Here is a 20,224-nt window from a genome sequence, read left to right on the forward strand (position 1 = left end):
CTATTGAATCTGACGCAAAGAAAATAAAAATGTCGGTTTATAGCTATACTGAAGTGCTTTTTTGAAGTGAAAATCTCTACTGCAACCCTACTCACTCCAAGCTAACTAATGTAGCTCACTAATGCTCTTCATTTAAAATGAACTAGCTAACATTATAAAGAATAAGCCTAGAAATGTATGTGCATGAGCATGTATGTGTGTGATTCTGTTTAATCCAGGATCTGACATAGTGGAAATGAGAGTGGTTATAGATTCAGATCTAAATAAAATGTTGACATTCCTGACACACCACACGTCAATTCCACTTCATTAAATTTTTTTTTACTCTCACAGCTGAGAAACGTTTGGTATCAGTATCTCTGAACCCACAAAACATGTACTCATACTCTTACTAGGTATGAAAATGATTTATAAATGCATTAATAATAATAATAATAATAATAATAATAATAATAAAATAATTCTTTAAACACTTTGATTCCCCTTCTATAAAATACCACTGTTGGGTCGAGCAAGGCTCTTAAGCCCTTAACTCTCTACTACAGGAGAGCTGGATCATGGCTGACCCTGCACTCTGACCCCAGCCTCCTAATAAGTTAAGATATGTGAAGAATATAATTTCACTGCTGTACTTGTATATGTGACAATAAACTCTTCTTCTTAAGTGAAATATTCAACATTCATTAATGAAATAACTGTAAATCTGTAGATAAACTACAAATTGTGAAAGTATAGTAACATTGTAACAGTTGGTTAGAGGCAGGACACAAGTGTATAAAATTACTGACACTTATATTGGGCAATCCATGAATCTTAACTGCAGTCAACAGCAGGGGTCAAAACCCAGGCAGCTGGTTAACACGGGATAATCCCTTGTCATTAACCATGGTTCAGAATTAAAAGCATAAATGCAAAGTTGAAGACTTTAGACAGAAACACAGTGCAATCAAGGAGAACAAGGAACAGGTGAACACAATCAGGTAAACAAATAAATGACTAGAAAATAAATAAATAACAGTATGAAAACAGAAACCAAGAGAAAAACAAGCACAGAAATATATATTTCCTTTCCTTATCTTAGGGATAAATTTTAAATTTTAATTGAAATTTTATGTCTGGATTGTGATAATGTCCATTGTTAAAAGTGCTAGATAAATAAAATTCAATTGAATTTCAGCTTAGTATTATAAAAATGGTAGTGTCACATTAGCTCATGTGTTTATTTTTGAAATAAATTACTGCTTCTTGACAAAAGGAGTATAAAAATATAAAATGAGTAAATACTTTTTATTAACTGTGCTGCAGGCAATGCCCAGATGGTTATTTCTGTCACAAAGCAGGCACCAATCCGAATTATGGCTTCACCAGCTTCGACAGCTTTGGTTGGGCTTTCCTCTCTCTCTTCAGACTGATGACTCAAGACTACTGGGAAAATCTCTACCAACAGGTATGCATATGTACAGTATGTTTCTCACCCACTCAGCTGATCCTTTAAACCCAGTGTAGTTTAAATCCAGTTTGAAATCTATCACTGTTAGTCATCAATGGCTCTATGTTTATGTGTTTGTTTGTGTTGTGTTGGGAGACCTGTGCGTGGGTTATTATAAGAGGTTTATTAGGATTCCTTTCATGGAGGTCCTCTGCACCTGTTTCTGTCTTTGTTCACCTGATATAATATTTGACCTTAAACAGCTGTGCTCTTTACTGACATGTGAGCTGTACATACATCAGTTTAAAAGCAAAGATATTATGGTTTGAAGTTTAAATAAAGTTAAATAAGTTGGGTATGGAACAGGTGCTTCATTGCATTTATACATTGCATTTTTAATATGATTTAATTAACCTGGATGAGAATTAAAGTCATAGCATATTAGCATTTTAACTGTCAAACAAAACTGCAGTAAAACAAAATAAAAAAAATTTAAAGTAGTTGGCATATGTGTAGTGAAGATGCAGAAACTATTATGTTGGTTATATATTCAAATGTTGAAAAAATAGGTGGTATTCAAATCAATGAAACATCTATTACTCTTCCTTTTAAAATTAAACCATATGTAGAATCTACCTTTTCTGATGCCACTTCTTTTGATTGGTGAGACAGTTTCTAAAAATTCCAAACAAGGACCCAAAAGCACCTTGAGATTACTCCACCAGTTTGATAATGGCTAATAGTGAGCTACATTTTCAGACTCTTCGAGCTTCAGGGAAGATCTATATGATCTTCTTTGTGCTGGTGATATTCCTGGGATCGTTCTACCTGGTGAATCTGATCCTGGCTGTGGTGGCCATGGCCTATGATGAACAGAACCAGGCCACCCTGGAGGAGGCTCTGCAAAAAGAGGAAAAGTTCCAGGCTATGATGGAGCAGCTCAGGAGGCAACAAGCAGAGGCCCAGGTATTGCATGACATGAAATGTAAATATATCAGACGTACAGTATATGAGTAGAATTATGAAGTATGACGATTAAAATGCCTACAGTGTGTATACTATTATTGGTAAGAGGTCCACTCCATGTTTCAGATGGTTTGTGGTTTAGATTGTAATGCATGACTGGATGTTGGTTTTGTTCAAACAACTTCTGCCAGCCGGTGCTGAAACTTGTATCAGGATTCAAAAAACCCTACAAAATGTGCATTCATTTATTTCTATAATAGCTTTCTAGACCTTCTTTTTTATTAAACCTATTATCCTTCTTGGAAAAATCCTGTGAAAAATATTTTATTGTGACACAAAGGTTATATAAACCAAAAAGCAGACCATTGTTGTTTGCCTAAGTATTCACTCTCCTTGATGGAATCACCTTTGGCTGCGGTTACAGCTACAAGTCTTCTGGGATATGTCTCTATCAGCTTTGCACATCTGGATCCTGATATTTCTCTCCATTCCTTTTGGAAAAATTGCTCAAGCTGTGTCAGATTGGATGAAGACCACTGGTGCACACCAATTTTCAAGCCTTGCCACAGATTCTCACTCAGATTGAGGTCTGTGCTTTGACTTAGCCATTCAAACGCATTCAGGTTCCTGGTTCTGAACTACTCCAATGTAGATTTAACAGCATGCTTAGGGTAATTGTCCTGTTAGAATGTGAATCTCTGCCCCCATCTCAAGTCTTCTGCAGACTGGAAGAGTTTTTCTTCTAGGATTGCCCTGTACTTGGCGCCATCAATATTGCCCTCAATTCTGACCAGTTTCCAGTCCCAGATGAAAAATGTCTGCACAGCATGATGCTCCCACCACCATGCTTCACTGCATTTGTGGTGTTCTCAGGGTGCTGAGCAGAGTTGGGTTTCTGTCAAATGTAGCTTTATGCCAAGGCCAAAATGTTGGACTTTCATCTCATCAGCTTCCTTCTCACCACTTTCAAAAAGCCCAGGCTATGTTTGTCTTGTGAATAGCATCTCCAGCATCTGAGTTATGGATCTCTCCAGCTTCTTCAGATTTACCCTTGGCTTCTTGGTTGCTTATCTGACTAATGCCCTACATACCTGGTCACTGACTCACAGCTGTGCCATATTCTTTCCCTTTTTAATAATCTCTATTTCTATTGTGATGAAAGATATCTAAAGCACATAATTATTAAAACAAGTAGGACTCAAATTTCACAAATTTCCTATAATCATCAATTACTTATGACATCCTTATGAAACTTATACTTCTGTAAAAGATAGTAAAACATATTTTATCTATATTTGTATATATAGTACGTATGTGTATTATTTGACGTAACTAAATAACAAAAGGTATATTTTGTTAGCTACGCATTAAAATCCAATTAAGCACCCACAAAAGTCAAAACTGGAAACCTTATACCAAAATAAGACCATGTTCCAAAAATCAGATTGAATGGTGCAAAACCTACTATGAAGTCCCATGCCAATTTCCCTGGTATTCCAACTGAATACCCAATGTAAATTTTCATCATAATAATGTGAAAATTTCCAATGGAGATCCCATGGGAATTTTTCATTAGGGCTATTTTGTACATTTCTACTAGGCGGCAGTTGCGGTATTTGAGAGTGGCAAGCTTAGTGGAGACAGTTCCTCTGAAGCCTCCAAACTCAGTTCCAAAAGTGCCAAAGAACGATGCAACAGGAGAAAGAAGAGGAAGCAAAGAGAGGAGGAGGGGGTGAAAGGGGACAACGAAAAGGTCCACAATTCTGACCCAGAGAACAACATTAGAAGGACCAGCTTCCGATATTCTGTGGATGGAAACATACTGTCATATGATAGGACATATCAATCCCCTCATCAGGTCAGGAATGATTCTCAGATACTGTAGTGCTGATCCTTTTGCATGCTCTGGTGATGCATTGCAAGCATTTATCTGATCCTAATCAGAGTATTATATTATTTTGTACTGGAGATTTGTTACTGTGTTATGAGATTACAAATAATAATTTCATGGTCATGATCATGTCTTTAAGCTTCATGTCACTTTTAAAAGAAAGATCAGGGCTGATCTGCCATAATTAATTATTAAAGGTTGGCAGTCTTATTCTACATACTTCCTCCATTCAGCTTCATTTTGGTTTTCCATGCAGTATCTTTACTTTCCTTCTTGCCTTTTTGATTTTCCCATGGCTATTTTCAGTACTTTTTGGTCAATACCATCAATATAGTTATTCACCAAAATCTTTGCAGCATCAGTTTTGCTTTGATTTCTGTTATTTGTTTGGTTTTATTATTATAATCATCATCATCATCATCGTCATCGTCATCACCATCATCATCATCGTCATCATCGTTTGCCATATTTTATGTTCAGCATGTCCATTTGATGTGCCGCATGACCATCTTAACTGTCAATTCATGGCCACCTTGTGTGATGTTTACATATGAAGTGAGCCTCAGGCCTGTTTTTTTCTGCAGTCACTTGTGAGTATTCAGGGCTCAGTCTTCTCTCCACGCCGCAACAGTAGGACTAGCATCTTTACCTTTCGTGGCCGCCTGGGATCAGAGAATGGATTTGCAGATGATGAGCACAGTGCGTTTGAGGACACAGGCAGCCGCCGTGGCTCGTTGTTTCTGCCACGCTGCTCTGAGCGTCTTTACAGTACTGGCAGTAGGAACAGCTTGACCCCGCGTGTTTTCCTGTCCCCAAATGGAAAAGTGCGCAGCTCTGTGGATTGCAATGGCACAGTGTCATATGTGACTGGTAACTCACTGCCCAGCTCTCCAGATGTTCTGCAGTTGCCTGAAGTGATCATAGATAAAGCCACTACAGATGACAATGTAAGGAAAATTGCATGTCTTGTGTCACTTCAACTATGCACTCAGTTGAAGCAACATGCACAATAGTAAAAATCTCCTAGGCTTAAACGCCTTCTAGGCTTAGATGCCAACTTCAAAAGGAATTTTTTTTATTAAACCTTGTAGCATATTTTCTACACCTCATGTATGGTGTGCTATAGTTATTATACTACATAGTATATAGTTCAAATTCTCTAATGAAACTTTGTAACACCTTCATTATGGCTTCTTCCTCAGAGGAAAAAAGAGGAGTACAGGAGGAGATATGATGCCGAACAGCTCTCACCAGGGTTTTTGAATGACCAGACAGCCAGACAGCGGGCTATGAGTGTAGCTAGTATTATTACCAACACAATGGAAGGTAAGTACACTCCAGGTTGAACCGTCTAGCTATTTTTTTATTTAAATGGGAATTTCAAAATTTCATAATGTTGATAAGTGAAAACAAATAATTCAGAATGTTTTGGTAAAAACCAGACTACTCAATAGAAACTTACCTACTAATAATGTACTGTTTCATGTGCAAAGCCCTGACAGGCTTTTTCATTGTTACTATAGCCTTTATTCCACTTAGTGTGAGAAAAGGCAGAGTATAAGGATAACGATTATTTCCAAAATGTACCTGTTTGAACCAGAAAATGCACAAATTGCATCAGATTGAGAGCTGTAAGGCTATGACTTTGAAACCACTAAAGACTAAAAAAGTAAAGGAAAACATAAATCTTCAAATTATATCTCACACACATAAAAGACCACAACTTCATTCAATTCAACTTCATTTATTCCATAAGGCAACTGTGGCAGCATTTTGGACATTTTACAAATAATCATTGTGCTTATACTCTGTTTTTTTTTCACAGTAAGTGAACACTTACTGAGTAATTTATTATTTAATCGATCATTTTCCCTGGTTCAGAGACTTTGTTTATTCAGTCAAATTTTTGGGAGAATTTTTTTTTTATTATTTAATTCATTTCAACTGATGAATATCAGTAGTTTAAATTGACATACTAATTTGCTGAGACAATACAAAGAACATCTGCCTATCATAGCAGGGAGAAGTATTTAAAGGGCAAGCAAAAGAACAGAGTACTCAAAATAAACAGATTTATCACTAAATAAAAAAAAAAACTTAGAGGGTACATGTAGTTCCTTTGATGGTTTGGATAACAAACACAATTTCTATCTTAGCATTATAGAACCTGGTCTCAACAATAAAAATTGGAAAAGAAAAAGAAATCCAAGTTAGTACATTTCTCCAGAATGGACCATGTTCTTCAAAGCAGTCCACATATCTTTGTTTAAATTTCAACAAGACAATTTTGCTAATATTACTTTAAAAATCATTGGAACATAATTTAACTCACCACCTGTGCTGTGGATTCATAAGAAATTTACATGTTAGCTTCATAATATTATCATAAATCTTTTGTTTTTTGATTTACCCCAATAGTATAATATGTCATAAATATTATTCATATAATATAATCTTTTTTAATATTGCAGAGCTGGAGGATTCGAGGCGGAAGTGCCATCCATGTTGGTATAAGTTTACGAAAGCATTTCTGATCTGGGATTGCTTTCCAGCATGGGTGAAAATCAAGAGATTAGTTCACTTGTTTGTTATGGACCCATTTGTGGATCTGTTCATCACCATCTGCATTGTAATCAATACAGTATTCATGGCCATGGAGCACCACAACAAGGCTGAATATTTTGTGACAGTCCTTACAGTGGGCAACTATGTAAGAACAATTTTTTAAATTTTAAGTCACTTTTTACATTGTAATGTACAGTCTTAGCCATGCTGTGCCAATATTTATTGTAACTGCATTTGCGCATGTAGTATTGCTTAAATCTAGAACCATTACAGGTTCATTGGTTCTACCTCTGGAGGAATTATTAAAGCTTCTATGTAGAACCTTGCAACAGACTGATTCAGAATGACTTCCAAACTAGAGCCCTTTTAAGAAGCTAAGGACCTGTAACTACGTAATGAGTTCTTATACTAAATATCGGCACAGATGTGATTCAGCCATAGGCACGAGCTCACAGGGTGAGTGCCGTATCTACAGTCATGGGAAAAGGAAAGTACACCCTCCTTCAGTTCTGTCTTTTTATTTAACAGAGTCTAGATAACAACTGTGTGGTGCTCACCAACTTCTATAAACAAACAAATAACCTCAGGTGACAACAAAAAAACAAAACAGATTTCAATATGTAGTCATTTTTTCCCAAAAAAAGTAAAGCAAAATAAGTACATATGGATATGAAAAGTCTACACACCCCTGTTAAAATGGCAGGTTTTTGTGAAGTAAAAAAATGAAACCAAGATAAATCATGTCAGAACTTTTTTCACCCTCAATGTGAAATTACAGCATATAAAAATTAAGTGAAAAACAATCAGGAACATTTTAGAAAAAATAGGAAAAATAAAAAAGTTACATTAACCTGGTTGCCTAAGTGTGCACAACCTTTGTTAAGTTACATTAACCTGGTTGCCTAAGTGTGCACAACCTTTGTTAAGTTACATTAACCTGGTTGCATAAGTGTGGCTGTGTTCAGAATGAACCAATTACTCATGTTCAAAAGTTATAATCATAGAGCTGTCATCAATGAAATTATTCTGACTAACTCCAAATAACAACCAGCTGTTTCTGTAGGATTTTCTTCACATCTCATTAGTTTCATCTGACTGCTGAAGCCATGGTCCGCAAATAGCTTACAAAGTATGTATGGTATCTCACATGTCGAAAGGTATCGATCAGGAGAGGGGTATTAAAGAATTTCCAAAACATTAGATATACCGTGGAACACTGTGAAGGCCATCATCAACAAGTGGAGAAAATAGGGTACCGCAGTGACCTTAGCAAGAACAGAACATCCCTCCAAAATTTACAAAAGGACAAGACAAAAACTTACCAAGGTGGCTGCCAAGAGATGAATGGCAACAGTAAAGGAGCTGCAGGAATATCTGACAAGTACTGATTTCTCTCTGCATATGACAACAATCTCTTGTATTCTTCACATGTCTGGTCTATGGGGTAGGGTGGCTAGACAGAAGCCCTTTCTCACAAAAAGACATCCAAGCTCAACTAAATCACCCCAAATCATGTGGCCAAATGTGTTCTGGCCAATTCCAAAAGGTATAATAATTCCATAATTCCAAAAGGAAAAAAAGCACATCACCAAAAGAACACTATACCCATGGTGAAGCATGGTGGTGGCAGCATCATGCTTTGGGGCTGCTTTTCTTCAGCCAGAACTGGGGCTTTTATCAAGGTGGAGGGAATCATGAATAGCTACAAATACTAGCCAATTTTAGTGCAAAACCTTCAGGTGTCTGCTAGTAAGCTGAAGATGACAAGGAATTTCACCTTTCAGCATAAGCCAAAGCATACATCCAAATCCACAAAGGAATGGCTTAACCAAAAGAAGATCAATGTTTTTGAATGGCCTAGCCAGAGCACAGACCTGAATCCAACTAAAAATCTGTGGGGTGAAATGAAGCAGGCTGTACACAGGAGATGCCTCACAATTTGATGGATCTAGAATGTTTTTGCAAGAAAGAGTGGGAAAATATTGCCATGGCAAGATGTGCCACGCTGATAGACTCTTACACAAAAAGACTGAGTGGTGTAATAAAATCAAAAGGTGCTTCAACAAAATATTAGTTTAGGGGTGTGCACACTTTTTTTATTTTTCCTTTTTTCCCTAAAAAAATTTCTGGTTGTTTTTCATTCATTGTTGTTATTTCACATTGAAGGTGGGAAAAGATCTGACATGTTTCATTCTTTCACAAAAACCTGCCATTTTAACATGGGTGTGTAGACTTTTTATATCCACCAAACACCCTATAATTCAGTAACATGCAGAACCACCTTTAGCAACAATAACTTGTAGTAAATATTTTCTGTAGGAGTTTATCAGTCTCTCACATCATTGTGGAGAAATTTTGGCCCACTCATCTTTACAGCATTGCTACAGTTCATTGATGTTTGAGGGTATTCATTTATGCACAGCTCTCTTAAGATCCCGCCACAGCATCTCAGTGGGGTTGAAGTCTGGACTTTGATTTTGTCATTCCAGCACCTTTATTTTTTTCTTCTTTAGCCATTCAGCTGTTGATTTGCTCCTGTTCTTGGTATCATCGCCCTGTTGCATGACCCAATTCTAGCCCAGCTTAAGCTGCTGAAGAGATATCCTCACATTTGTCTCAAGAATATTCTGATATAAAGTGGCCGATTGTTGTCTCAATGACTGCAAGTTCCCAAGGTCCTCTGGCTGCAAAACAAGCTCAAATAATCATCTCTCCACCACCATGCTTGACAGTTCGTATGAGGTGTTTTTGGTGATGCGCTTTGTTTAGTTTTCACCAAACATGGAGCTGTGCATGATGATCAGACATCTCCACCTTGGTCTCTTCAGACCAAAGGATATTGTTCAGATGCAATTCTGCAAACCTAAGTTGTGCTGCCATATTCTTTTTCCATAGAAGGTACCTTTTCCTAGCCACCCTTCCCTGAAAGCCATACTTGTTCAGTCTTTTATTGATTGTGCTGTCATAAACATGAAACATTCAATGTACTTACCGATGCCTGTAGGTCACCTGATGTAGGGCTTGGGTTTTTCTTTATATCTCTAAGCATTAAATGGTCTGACCTAGGAGTGAATTTACTGGGATTCCCACCCCTGGGAAGATTGGCAACTGTCTTGAAGGCTCTCCATTTGTAAAAATCCTTCTCACTGTAGAATGGTGAATTTCAATTTTTTGGAGATGGCCTTATAACCATTCCCAGGTTGATGAGCAGCAATATTTGCTTCTCTGAGGTCAATGCTGATGTTCTTTCTTTTGGCATGATGTAGACACACTTTTGGCTGAGTGCTGCCAAAACACTGCCAAAAGTTCTGCTTTTATAGAGGTAGTCACACTTTTTGATGATTAAATTACTCTCTTAGTCATTGTAAAAGTTGGAACGGTGTACTTATTTTTTCCCCACCTGGTTTCTGAATGTTGGTTTACTTTTTGAGGAAATTGAAAATTGAAATTTTCACAGAATTGAAAAAGGGTGTACTTTCTTTTTTCCATGATTGTAATCAAAGCAGTGCCTATATTCAGTATGACTGCACGACTGTGATTGCGATATTGTTTCTATACAACAGTTATATAAAAAAGAGATTAATATTGAGTCACTGACATTTCATTTCGGACCCAATATGGCCAAATGTTCTGTTTATTTTTGCTCGGTTAGCTGAAATAGATCTCGAAGAACCACACTCACTTCACAGCATATTGGCTAGCTGGCTAGCTAGCTCAAATTGATTTGTACATTCCTGTTGAAGGTACTGCTGGCGAAATTTGCATCAAAGGAGCATTTTTCCTTCTGACAAGCTTTCATATTTTAAGTCAAAAGTTATAGTTATATTCCCGGAAAGTATCATTTGCCATGTCCACTGATGATGTCACTAGCACTACCACAGTGACTGTTTCAAACTAGGAATTGGAATTTTATTTGATGAACACAGACGAGTGATACACACAGTGAAACATCCTGGTGCGGTTATACTAAATATAAGCACTCTTGTAACACTGCTTGACTAATCAAATTAGTGGACTGGAACTAACTGTTGTATAGTTTACCTTTGTATCTAAGAGTATAGAGACTTTCCACTGCAGTGTATTGATTGTATACCTTTATGTCCAGGTTTTCACAGGGATCTTTACAGCTGAGATGATCTTCAAGATTATAGCCTTGGATCCTTATAAATACTTCCAAGAAAGCTGGAATATATTTGATAGTGTCATTGTAACCCTGAGTATTATGGAGCTTGGGTTGGAAAATGTACCTGGAATGTCTGTTCTTAGGTCATTTCGTTTGGTAAGAAAAGCTAGAAACATTCACTGACCTCATTATCATTTTTACTTGAAATGATTGTTGAAAAGTTTGTAACCTGTTATTTTTTTATCCTAGCTTAGAGTCTTTAAGCTGGCTAAGTCTTGGCCCACTTTAAATATGCTGATCAAAATAATTCACAACTCGGTGGGTGCCCTTGGCAACCTGACGCTCGTCTTGGCCATCATTGTCTTCATCTTTGCCGTAGTAGGCATGCAGTTGTTCGGGAAGAGTTACACAAGCAATAAGTGTAAGATTTCATCAGAGTGCAGTCTCCCTCGCTGGCACATGAGCGATTTCTTCCACTCCTTTCTAATAGTGTTCCGTGTGCTGTGTGGTGAGTGGGTCGAAACTATGTGGGACTGCATGATGGTGGCTGGACAGGCCATGTGCCTAACTGTCTTCCTCATGGTCATGGTGATTGGAAACCTTGTGGTAGGCATATATTTGCTGTACAGTTTTACAGCTATCTTAATTTTCCTGAACTTATGTTAATATTCTATTTCCAGCTAATTTTATATGTCTGTGAGCAAAAAGCATTGTTTATAAAACAGCAATAGTAATTGTTTATTTACTAGTACAACTTACAAAATGATACCTAGTTGAATCAGTATCAGTATCTCTGTATTACATACATGTAGTGACATCTTATCTTAACTCTTTCAGGTTTTGAACCTCTTCCTCGCCTTGCTGCTTAGCTCTTTTAGTGCCGATAACCTGGCAGCTACAAACGATGACTGTGAAATGAACAACTTGCAGATTGCTATGGGTCGCATCCGCAAGGGTGTAGCGTTCATTAAAGCCCGTCTGCACAGCTTCTTTCACAGCAGCTGCCTTAGAAGAAGAGAGAATAAGGTAAAGGAGGAAGATGGCCCAAAAGATGCCAAGATGCTGGCTGATATGTCTACTCATACCACAGTGGAGCTGATTAAAGACCCAGGGTGTGAGAAAGAGGCATCAGGTGCAGACACTGGCTCTGAGAATTTCATCTTCGATCCCACCTTGTCTGTCTCTGTACCAATAGCCACTGCAGACTCTGACCCTGAGTGCCAGAACATGGATGATTTAAGCAGTTACTCTTCTGACATGGAGGAAGATAAAGAGGTAAGGTGGCTGACTTTATTAGTTACAAATCGATGTTTTCTACAATAAATCTATTATATACAATATGTTAAGGTGATTCAGATGTGCATATGCAAATTCAGACACATAATTGGTTGAAAAACAAAAATGCAAATAATATGCACAATGATCACACAATGAGCATCAGATTTTATGTCATTGTGTAGACTGAAGAGATCCATAGAGTCCATACAGTTTGGTTTTGTATAAAGCTGTATATTCTAATACACATATGGTTCCACTGTCTTACACTGAGAAGAAGGCTATAGCAGTTTGACATTTTAGGAGCAGGAAATCTGTCTCCAGATTACATTATTTAGCATTTAAGGGTGAGTGCATGCAAGCTTGATGCTTCTTGTTTTGGGCTCCTCTTGGAAACCATACTTATATTCTTGTGCGTTAGAGGAAAAGAGATTGGTGGTTGGTGGTTTTCTGTAACCCTTTATAAAGTATAAAATTTTCTCCTGTGTGGAAGTTTATAGTCTCTGTGCTTTAAGATTGCAAAATCAAGCATAACATTTTAAAGTTTGGTAAAATGGCCAATAAGTTAATGTTCTTTGATATATGTTTATTGGTCTGCGAAAACCCACTGGATATTGCTGTGGCTAAATTCTGAAAACACATGAAAAGAGGAAAAATTGAATTTTGAACCTAAAATAGAGTTTTTCTGCCTATAATATACTTTGACACTGGAATTTTAAGAAACATGAAAAATATGTCAGAGCGATGTGAAAATTTCTTACTTACTTTTTAATCTTGTCTTGGCTATCTTCCTGAAAAGATCATATTGGGTAAGGAGCCAGTTAACAAAATGCAGTGGTAAAAAAGTATGTCTGCCTGAAGATTTAAAAAAAAGCTAAGTGTGATTTCCTCGTACAGTGCATGTCAGACTTTGATCAAGTTGTAGGAAAGCTGTGTCATAGCAAAATGGACATAATCCTAATAATTTGGGGGTAACCAGAATTTAATATGCTAGGATTTTTCTTATGGTTGACATACAGTACATGCAATAGTGAAATGTGATAGTTCAGGTCAGGAAAGCCTGTAGTTCTCAAAAATAGTATAAATAGTGGAAAATGTCAAAATTGTACCATGTTAAGGGATTTCCTAAGTCGCCACATATGAAATACTAAATAAGCTTTCTTCCTGCAGGCCCAGAACAGCATGCTGATATCTTTTTTCTCATGCTTACTCCTCTTAACCTGGTTTGTTATTACAGCTCTTTCAGAGATGCTCTCAAGATTTCAGACAGAAGACTTGTAAGACTTATTTACTGAACATACCACACCTCCCATATAGATTGCATTTACCACTCATGAGCAAGGATACATAGTCCCATGTAATTGTTGTGACTGAACTCAGATTTATTTGTGTTTCTTTTCAGTCCTCTCATATTTCCTGATATATACAGGAAGAATATGTTATCTCCATTATTCATTCTTTTTTTAGTTGTATGTGTGTTTCTGCGGGACTATCACATCTTGAATGAGCAGCATTGCTTATTTCATTGATGGATGTCTGTTCGACTGGTTTGACTTTTCCCGTTGTTCACTCAAATGTCACAGAATGCCCTTACTGATTACATCAACCTGAAGGAATGCGTTTTGCTTCATAATGTCAAAATTCATCAGTTAAATCATTAAATTAGTGTCAAAACATGTTTGATGACATTCCACATTCTCCATATTGGAATGATGAAAGCAGAATTTGGCAGTACTGTGAACAGGTAAAGGATGGAGCCAGTAATTAAGCTTTCTTTCTACTTTATTTAAAAGGCAGACACTAAAGTGGCTTGCATAGGTATTCACCCTCCTTGAATGTTTCCACATTTTGTAATGTGGAGCCCATAATATTGCAGTGGGTAGAAAAAACTAAATAGTTTGGAAAATTATTTACAAACAAAAAATGTAAAATGTGATTGCATAAGTATTCCCTCCTGTTGCTGTGAAACTCCTAAATTAGTTGTGGTGCGAACACTTGCAATCAGCAATCACATAATTCTTTAAATCGAGTTCACCTCTGTGCATTTAAAGTATCATGTGATCTCAGTATAAATACACCTGTTCCTGGAAGGCATCAGAATTTGTTACCTAAACAAACAACATAATGAACACCAAGGAGCGATCATATCAAGTTTGGGCACAGTTCTGGAAAAGTGTCAAACAGGGTTTGGTTATAAAAAAATATACCACAGAGCACCGTTAAATCCATTATTTTAAAAAAGTGGAAAGAATACGACACAATCGTAAAACTGCCTAGAGGAAGCTGTACACAAAAAGGTCATTGGTGAGGTAAAGTGGGCATTAGTCAGAGAAACAATCAAAAGGCCAAGGGTAATGGTCAACATGATGCTACCACCACCATGCTTCACTGGATGGTGGTCATAGCTTTTGGTCTTGGTATTCTTGATACTCTTTGTTAAGTATGTTTTCCAATAAACGTTGGGGCTTTCCAGGAACACGTGTACTTATACTGAGATCATGTGTCACTTTACTGTACATCAATCAAATAATAACTTCTGATGGCAACTGATTGCACTAGAACTAAATTAGAGGTTTTACAGGAACATGGTTAACAACTTTTGTTTTTTTAATTTGTAAATAAATATGTAAACTTTATTGCTCTCTTATGGAATATTTTGTGTAGATTCGTGACATATAATCCCAATTAAGTGCAGTTATAGGTTGTCAGGGTTATGTTATAACACTACAAACTGTGGAAAAGTTCAAGGGGGATGAATACTTATGCAAGGCACTGTATATATTTGTAGTTTTTTATTTTCTGGAAGTGGATTTTGAGAATGGATTTGAGGATTTGTTGGTGGCTTGCTTACATCATTCCCAGGAGAACGTCATTAACTGGCTTTGGTAAAAGCAAAACGCTGCTGGCTGATACATGTTTTCCGAGTGGCACTGATGGGTGGCCTTTTGCTCACCCCAAGAACCGTATGTGCTTAAAAAGAGATGCATACACAAAGGTAGCTGAATTCTCATATTTTTGTCCCCAAAGATAACTGGCAACAATAGTATAGCTTTTTTCAGTATTAGAATGATTAAAATCTCTCGCTTCATAGAAGGTTAAAAAAGTGACATGTTTTTACAAGGATGTATATAAGTGAAATTTTACAGATATTAAATGTGTAGTCCCAGGTTTCTCTGAAGAGGTGCAGAGTGCCAGTAATCTAATGGCATCTTAAAATTAGAGGCCTAAAATTATGTGAATATTATATGTGAAAAAGGAAAACATGTAATTGTTGAGTCAGTTTATTTGTTCATGTGGAAACTGTCCTAAATGTACTGAAGCATTCATATTATTTGTGAATATCAAAGGTTTACATGAACCATGTTCTTAATGCATGCTTTTCAAATGAAGTGTTATCAACTTTACCTACAGAATGTTCCTTATTGCAACCAGGCTCTTACCTTAGCTTATCTCTCACAGCTTAGAAGGTACTCTAAGCTGCATTTGCATATTGAAACAGTCTGTAGGTACATTTGATTGCCTTTGCATGCACTTTGGAATGTGTAAAACAGTCATGGGCTGAGCTTGGCCTCACTAGCTGGTGGTCACTAGCTGATGACTTTCCTCAAATCATGGACCTCTGAGGCACTGTGTGTCATCTCCTCAGTAATGCCTCGATGATTGGCTCCATCCGAGATGTTGTCATGGAGATTTGCTGTGTGTGTGCGTTCCTCTTGCAGAGGATGTCAGAAGGTATGAGCTCTTCAGAGGGCAGCACAGTGGACCTCCGGCCCCTGAAGGAGAGAAGAGAATCACTTGACTTTGAGCTTGAATTACCTGTGGATGATCCTGAGGCCTGTTTTACACAAGGTGAGAGAATCACTACAGGGACAATCTGTGGAATAACACTCAAAGTTACTACACTTGCCGTCCATTTTATTATGAACACCTGTACACCAGCACATTCATGCAATTATCCAATCAGTCAAACATGTGCCAGCAGTTCACTGCATAAAATCATTCAGATCAATAGCTTCAGTATGTTCAGAGAGGAATCTGAGGCTATAGGGGGCACAGGCCCACCAAAACTGGACAGTTGAAGATGGACAAAACATCATCTGTTCTTTCTCCGAGCCTCAACTGCCCAGTTTCAGTGAGCCTGTTCCCACTGTAGCCTCAGATTGTGAACTTGGCTAACAGGAGTGGAACATGATTTTGTCTTCTGCTGTGGTAGCTCATCTGCCTCAAGGTTCAGTATGATGTGTGTTCTGAGATGCTTTTCTTCTCGCCGCGGTTGTAGAGAGTGGTTATTTGAGTTACCGTAACCTTCCTGTCAGCTCAAACCAATCTGACCATTCTCTCTCTGGCCTCTCTCATAAACAAGGTGTTTCCGCCAGCAGAACTGCTGCTCACTCGAAGGGTTTTTTTGTTTTTCAGACCATTGTAAACTCTAGAGACTGTTGTGTGCAAAAATGCCAGGAGATCAGCTATTTCTGAAATAGTCAAACCAGCCTGTTTGGCAGCAACAACCATGGCCCAGTCAAAGTCAATGAGATCACATTTGCCCCATTCTGATGTTTGATGTGAACATTGACTGAAGCTCTTGACCTGTATCTGCATGATCTTATGTATTGCACTGCTGCCACATGATTGGCTGACTGGACACTTGCATGAATTTGCAGGTGTATAAAATAAATACTTGTGACATATTTATTTAAAAATAAGACTCTAGTACAGTACTGTATAGACTAACTTGCCAGTTTGTTAGGCATACCTATCTTGTAGCTACACTCAATGACCATTTTATAGGTGTACTTTATAGCTTTACAATTATTGACTAGTCCATCTGTTGCTATGCTCAATTTATAAGCCCCTTTCTACCCCATTCATCAATTGCCAAAGGACTACAACAGAACCACTGATCAGATATTGTTTGGGCAGTGGACCACTCTCAGCACAGTACTGACACTGAAGTGGTGGTGTGCCTAACTCAAGCACAGCAGTGTCACCAACCAAATATATTCAGCCAACAGCAGTCCTGTGGTCAGCAACTGACACACAAGTGCTAGAGGACAATTAAGGTAACATAAAATTAGCTATAGTCTCTATCTGTACACCTAGCTGTAAAGCTGTAAAGTGTTAAGTAAGAGCACAAAATATTTAAAAAACACCAGGAATGCTGCTGTACTTGATACACTCAGAACACCACCACACACAATGCCACTGAGAATGATCCACCACTCTAGGGATGCACTGATATTTCCTTTTTTTAGACGGAGTATGAGTGCATATTTTTGGACAGTGTGAATACTGATACTGAAATTAGGAACCTGTTATAGTATAAAGCAATCAGCGGCATCATATTTAGCTCTGTTTATGTTGGTTGTTGCCGTTTGCTGCTAGTAATGAACTCCTAATGCTGAGTTTTCAGTTTAAGATATTATGATATCAGGGTGTTTAAGCAGTATCTCTAATTGAGGGTGTGAGGGAGGCCAACCTGAGTGAACAGAGCAGTATAAGCGAGAGTGCTCATTAAAAATGAGTGAAAGGTGCAGTGAATTGCACGTTAACCTGCGAGCCAGATGCTAGAAGGTGAGTGGGAAGGAAGTGTATGTGTCTCAGTGCTCAGTGCTTGCAGAACTGAAGTGCTCTCATGTATGACAGTTTCTTTGCATGCTCGCTTCACTGTTCCACACTCATGACTATGTTTTCGGCATGCGCACAGTTCATGTTCAGGTTGGCCACTGTCTATTAAAGATTAAACGCCATAAGATGTTTTTTTCAGGTTACATGTATTTAATAAGATGCTGTAGTACCTCCTCTTGCTATTTTCCAGTGGTGGCTGGTGGTTTTTAAAATAGGGGAAGCATGGGTGTTTTATCTGCTTCATCTGTTGGTCTGGTCTTCTGATTAATTCACAGACTCTCCTCATAAGTAAGAGCATCAAAAGGCTTTTCCAAAACCAGGTCAATTTTGGTAAAATTAGTAGTGTGTGCCAGCTAAACTGCTAACTAGCTATCTCAAATTCACTGAGGAAGGTAGATATCTAGACTTATAAATAAACAAAAAATGAATGCAAATAGCTAAACATAGCTTTATGCTTTCAATTTATTTACAATAGTTACCAATTACAATAATAAAATAATAGCTATACTAGTTAAATACACTTAATACTGTTATGGATTTCGTTACTAACCACTACTGCAGCACCTATCATATCTGACTGGTGCTGATATGTTTAAGTGTGAGATGAGAGTCATGTTCTTTACTGTTTCAGTGATAAGCAGTTGGTTATGAGGTTCAGCCCCTTAGAGAGATCTCCCGATCATTATATAGAGAAACCGTGCATCTGGGTGGGAAAAATGAAGAACACAATGTTCAATAAACCCCCAGTGAAGCTGTGTGTCCCGGTGGGGCCCAAAATGACATAATAAAAGACTGTCGCCCAATTAACATTAAATCTTCACTCCCATTAAAATGCAGTGTACTTTAATCTCTCAGCGGTTTCAAAAGGGATTTTCATGCAAGTTGCGCTGTCATCTGAAAACAGTTTGCATTAAATGAATGAACAGCACAATATTAGTGAGATTTTTGATCGTTTGATTTGCTAAAATATTGAATTACACCAAGAGTGATGAATAATATAGACACATTTCTGCATTTAATATAGAAAAATTTCACTGCCACATGAAAGTTAGGGGAAGCTAGGCTTCCATGTAGTCTTAAAAAAATCGCTGGTGATATTTTCACAGCGCACAGTTTGTAGTCAGCTTTGATGGCCGTCATTAATTGTGAAATATGTCCAGACTGGTGTCACTGCAGGTTGTCTCTTTATTACTGCAACAGCATACACTAGGCTTTTGTCCAGTAGTATCACATGGTATTGGATGTTGGTATAGGAGCATTTTTTACAAGTAAATGAGCATGGTATCAGACAGCATGGTATCTGATACCAGTATTTGCAGTAGTCCTATGGTGGTCCCTTTCCACTGATGTATACCATACAGGGGGAGTGAAAAATAACAGCAGATTGTAGTCCATAATTTTGTATACCTGCAAAATTGACTTATACTGTAAATGTATGTACCTGTATTAATATACAGAATGGACACTGAATGTAGATACAAGATAGTTGTACCCAACAAGTATACAGCATATATATATATATGTGTGTGTGTGTGTGTGTGTGTGTGTGTGTGTGTGTTGAAGATTTCTCTGGAACCCTGATGCTTTCCTTGTAAATATATATAAAATTTCATGAATCCTCTGCCTAATAATGAAAGGTCTTCTTTTCCCCAGGCTGTGTGAACAGGTTTCTTTGTTGCCAGGTGAATGTGGAAAAAGGCAAATGGAAGACGTGGTGGAACATCAGGCACACCAGTTACAGGATAGTGGAGCATAACTGGTTTGAGTCATTCATCATCTTTATGATCCTGTTGAGCAGCGCAGCACTGGTGAGGAGTTGTGTGCTTTTGTCAGTGAGGCGTAGGTGTGCATGTGGTCATTACAGAGATTATTAAGGCACTGAAAGGAACAATAAGATTTTTATTTAAGGTGTGATATTTGGTACTGTGTAATGTAATGTACTGCAATGTAATGTAATCTCTGGATTTTTTTTTTAGGCCTTTGAAGACATACACATTGAGAAAAGGAAGACTATAAAGACTGTTTTGGAATATGCAGATAAAGTGTTTACCTACATCTTCATATTGGAGATGCTTTTGAAATGGCTGGCGTATGGATTTGCTAAATACTTCACCAATGCCTGGTGCTGGCTTGATTTCTTGATAGTGGGCGTATGTACTAATTTTGAAAGTTTACAAGCAGTTTTTTTTAATTATGATGCTGCTTTGATTGACGTTCATATTTTCTTCCTGCAATTACTTTCTGTGCAATATTATTTGTGTCTGGTTTTGTGTGTATTCATTTGTATGTCAGGGAGATGAGTGCATTTGATGTGTATCTGTGCATGATTCTGTTTGAAAGGGATTGAGTG

The 20,224-nt window shown here is 37.6% G+C and overlaps 1 protein-coding gene across 2 annotated transcripts in view; it reads left to right on the plus strand.

Annotated features, from left to right (window-relative positions):
- The window catches only part of scn1laa (sodium channel, voltage-gated, type I-like, alpha), a 40,981-nt gene that overhangs the window by 10,730 nt on the left and 10,027 nt on the right, over window positions 1-20,224 (plus strand). For both annotated transcript variants that reach the window (XM_026912196.3, XM_026912210.3), the window contains 12 exons: window positions 1,306-1,447; window positions 2,189-2,395; window positions 3,996-4,253; window positions 4,871-5,233; window positions 5,489-5,612; window positions 6,758-6,996; window positions 10,957-11,130; window positions 11,224-11,580; window positions 11,812-12,249; window positions 15,969-16,098; window positions 19,528-19,682; window positions 19,851-20,024. In XM_026912196.3, coding sequence (XP_026767997.3) covers window positions 1,306-1,447; window positions 2,189-2,395; window positions 3,996-4,253; window positions 4,871-5,233; window positions 5,489-5,612; window positions 6,758-6,996; window positions 10,957-11,130; window positions 11,224-11,580; window positions 11,812-12,249; window positions 15,969-16,098; window positions 19,528-19,682; window positions 19,851-20,024 — 2,761 coding nt within the window. The remainder of the gene's footprint in view (window positions 1-1,305; window positions 1,448-2,188; window positions 2,396-3,995; window positions 4,254-4,870; window positions 5,234-5,488; window positions 5,613-6,757; window positions 6,997-10,956; window positions 11,131-11,223; window positions 11,581-11,811; window positions 12,250-15,968; window positions 16,099-19,527; window positions 19,683-19,850; window positions 20,025-20,224) is intronic.

The sequence above is a fragment of the Pangasianodon hypophthalmus genome, chromosome 5 (genome assembly GCF_027358585.1).
Source record: "Pangasianodon hypophthalmus isolate fPanHyp1 chromosome 5, fPanHyp1.pri, whole genome shotgun sequence".
Classification (NCBI taxonomy): Eukaryota; Metazoa; Chordata; class Actinopteri; order Siluriformes; family Pangasiidae; genus Pangasianodon; species Pangasianodon hypophthalmus.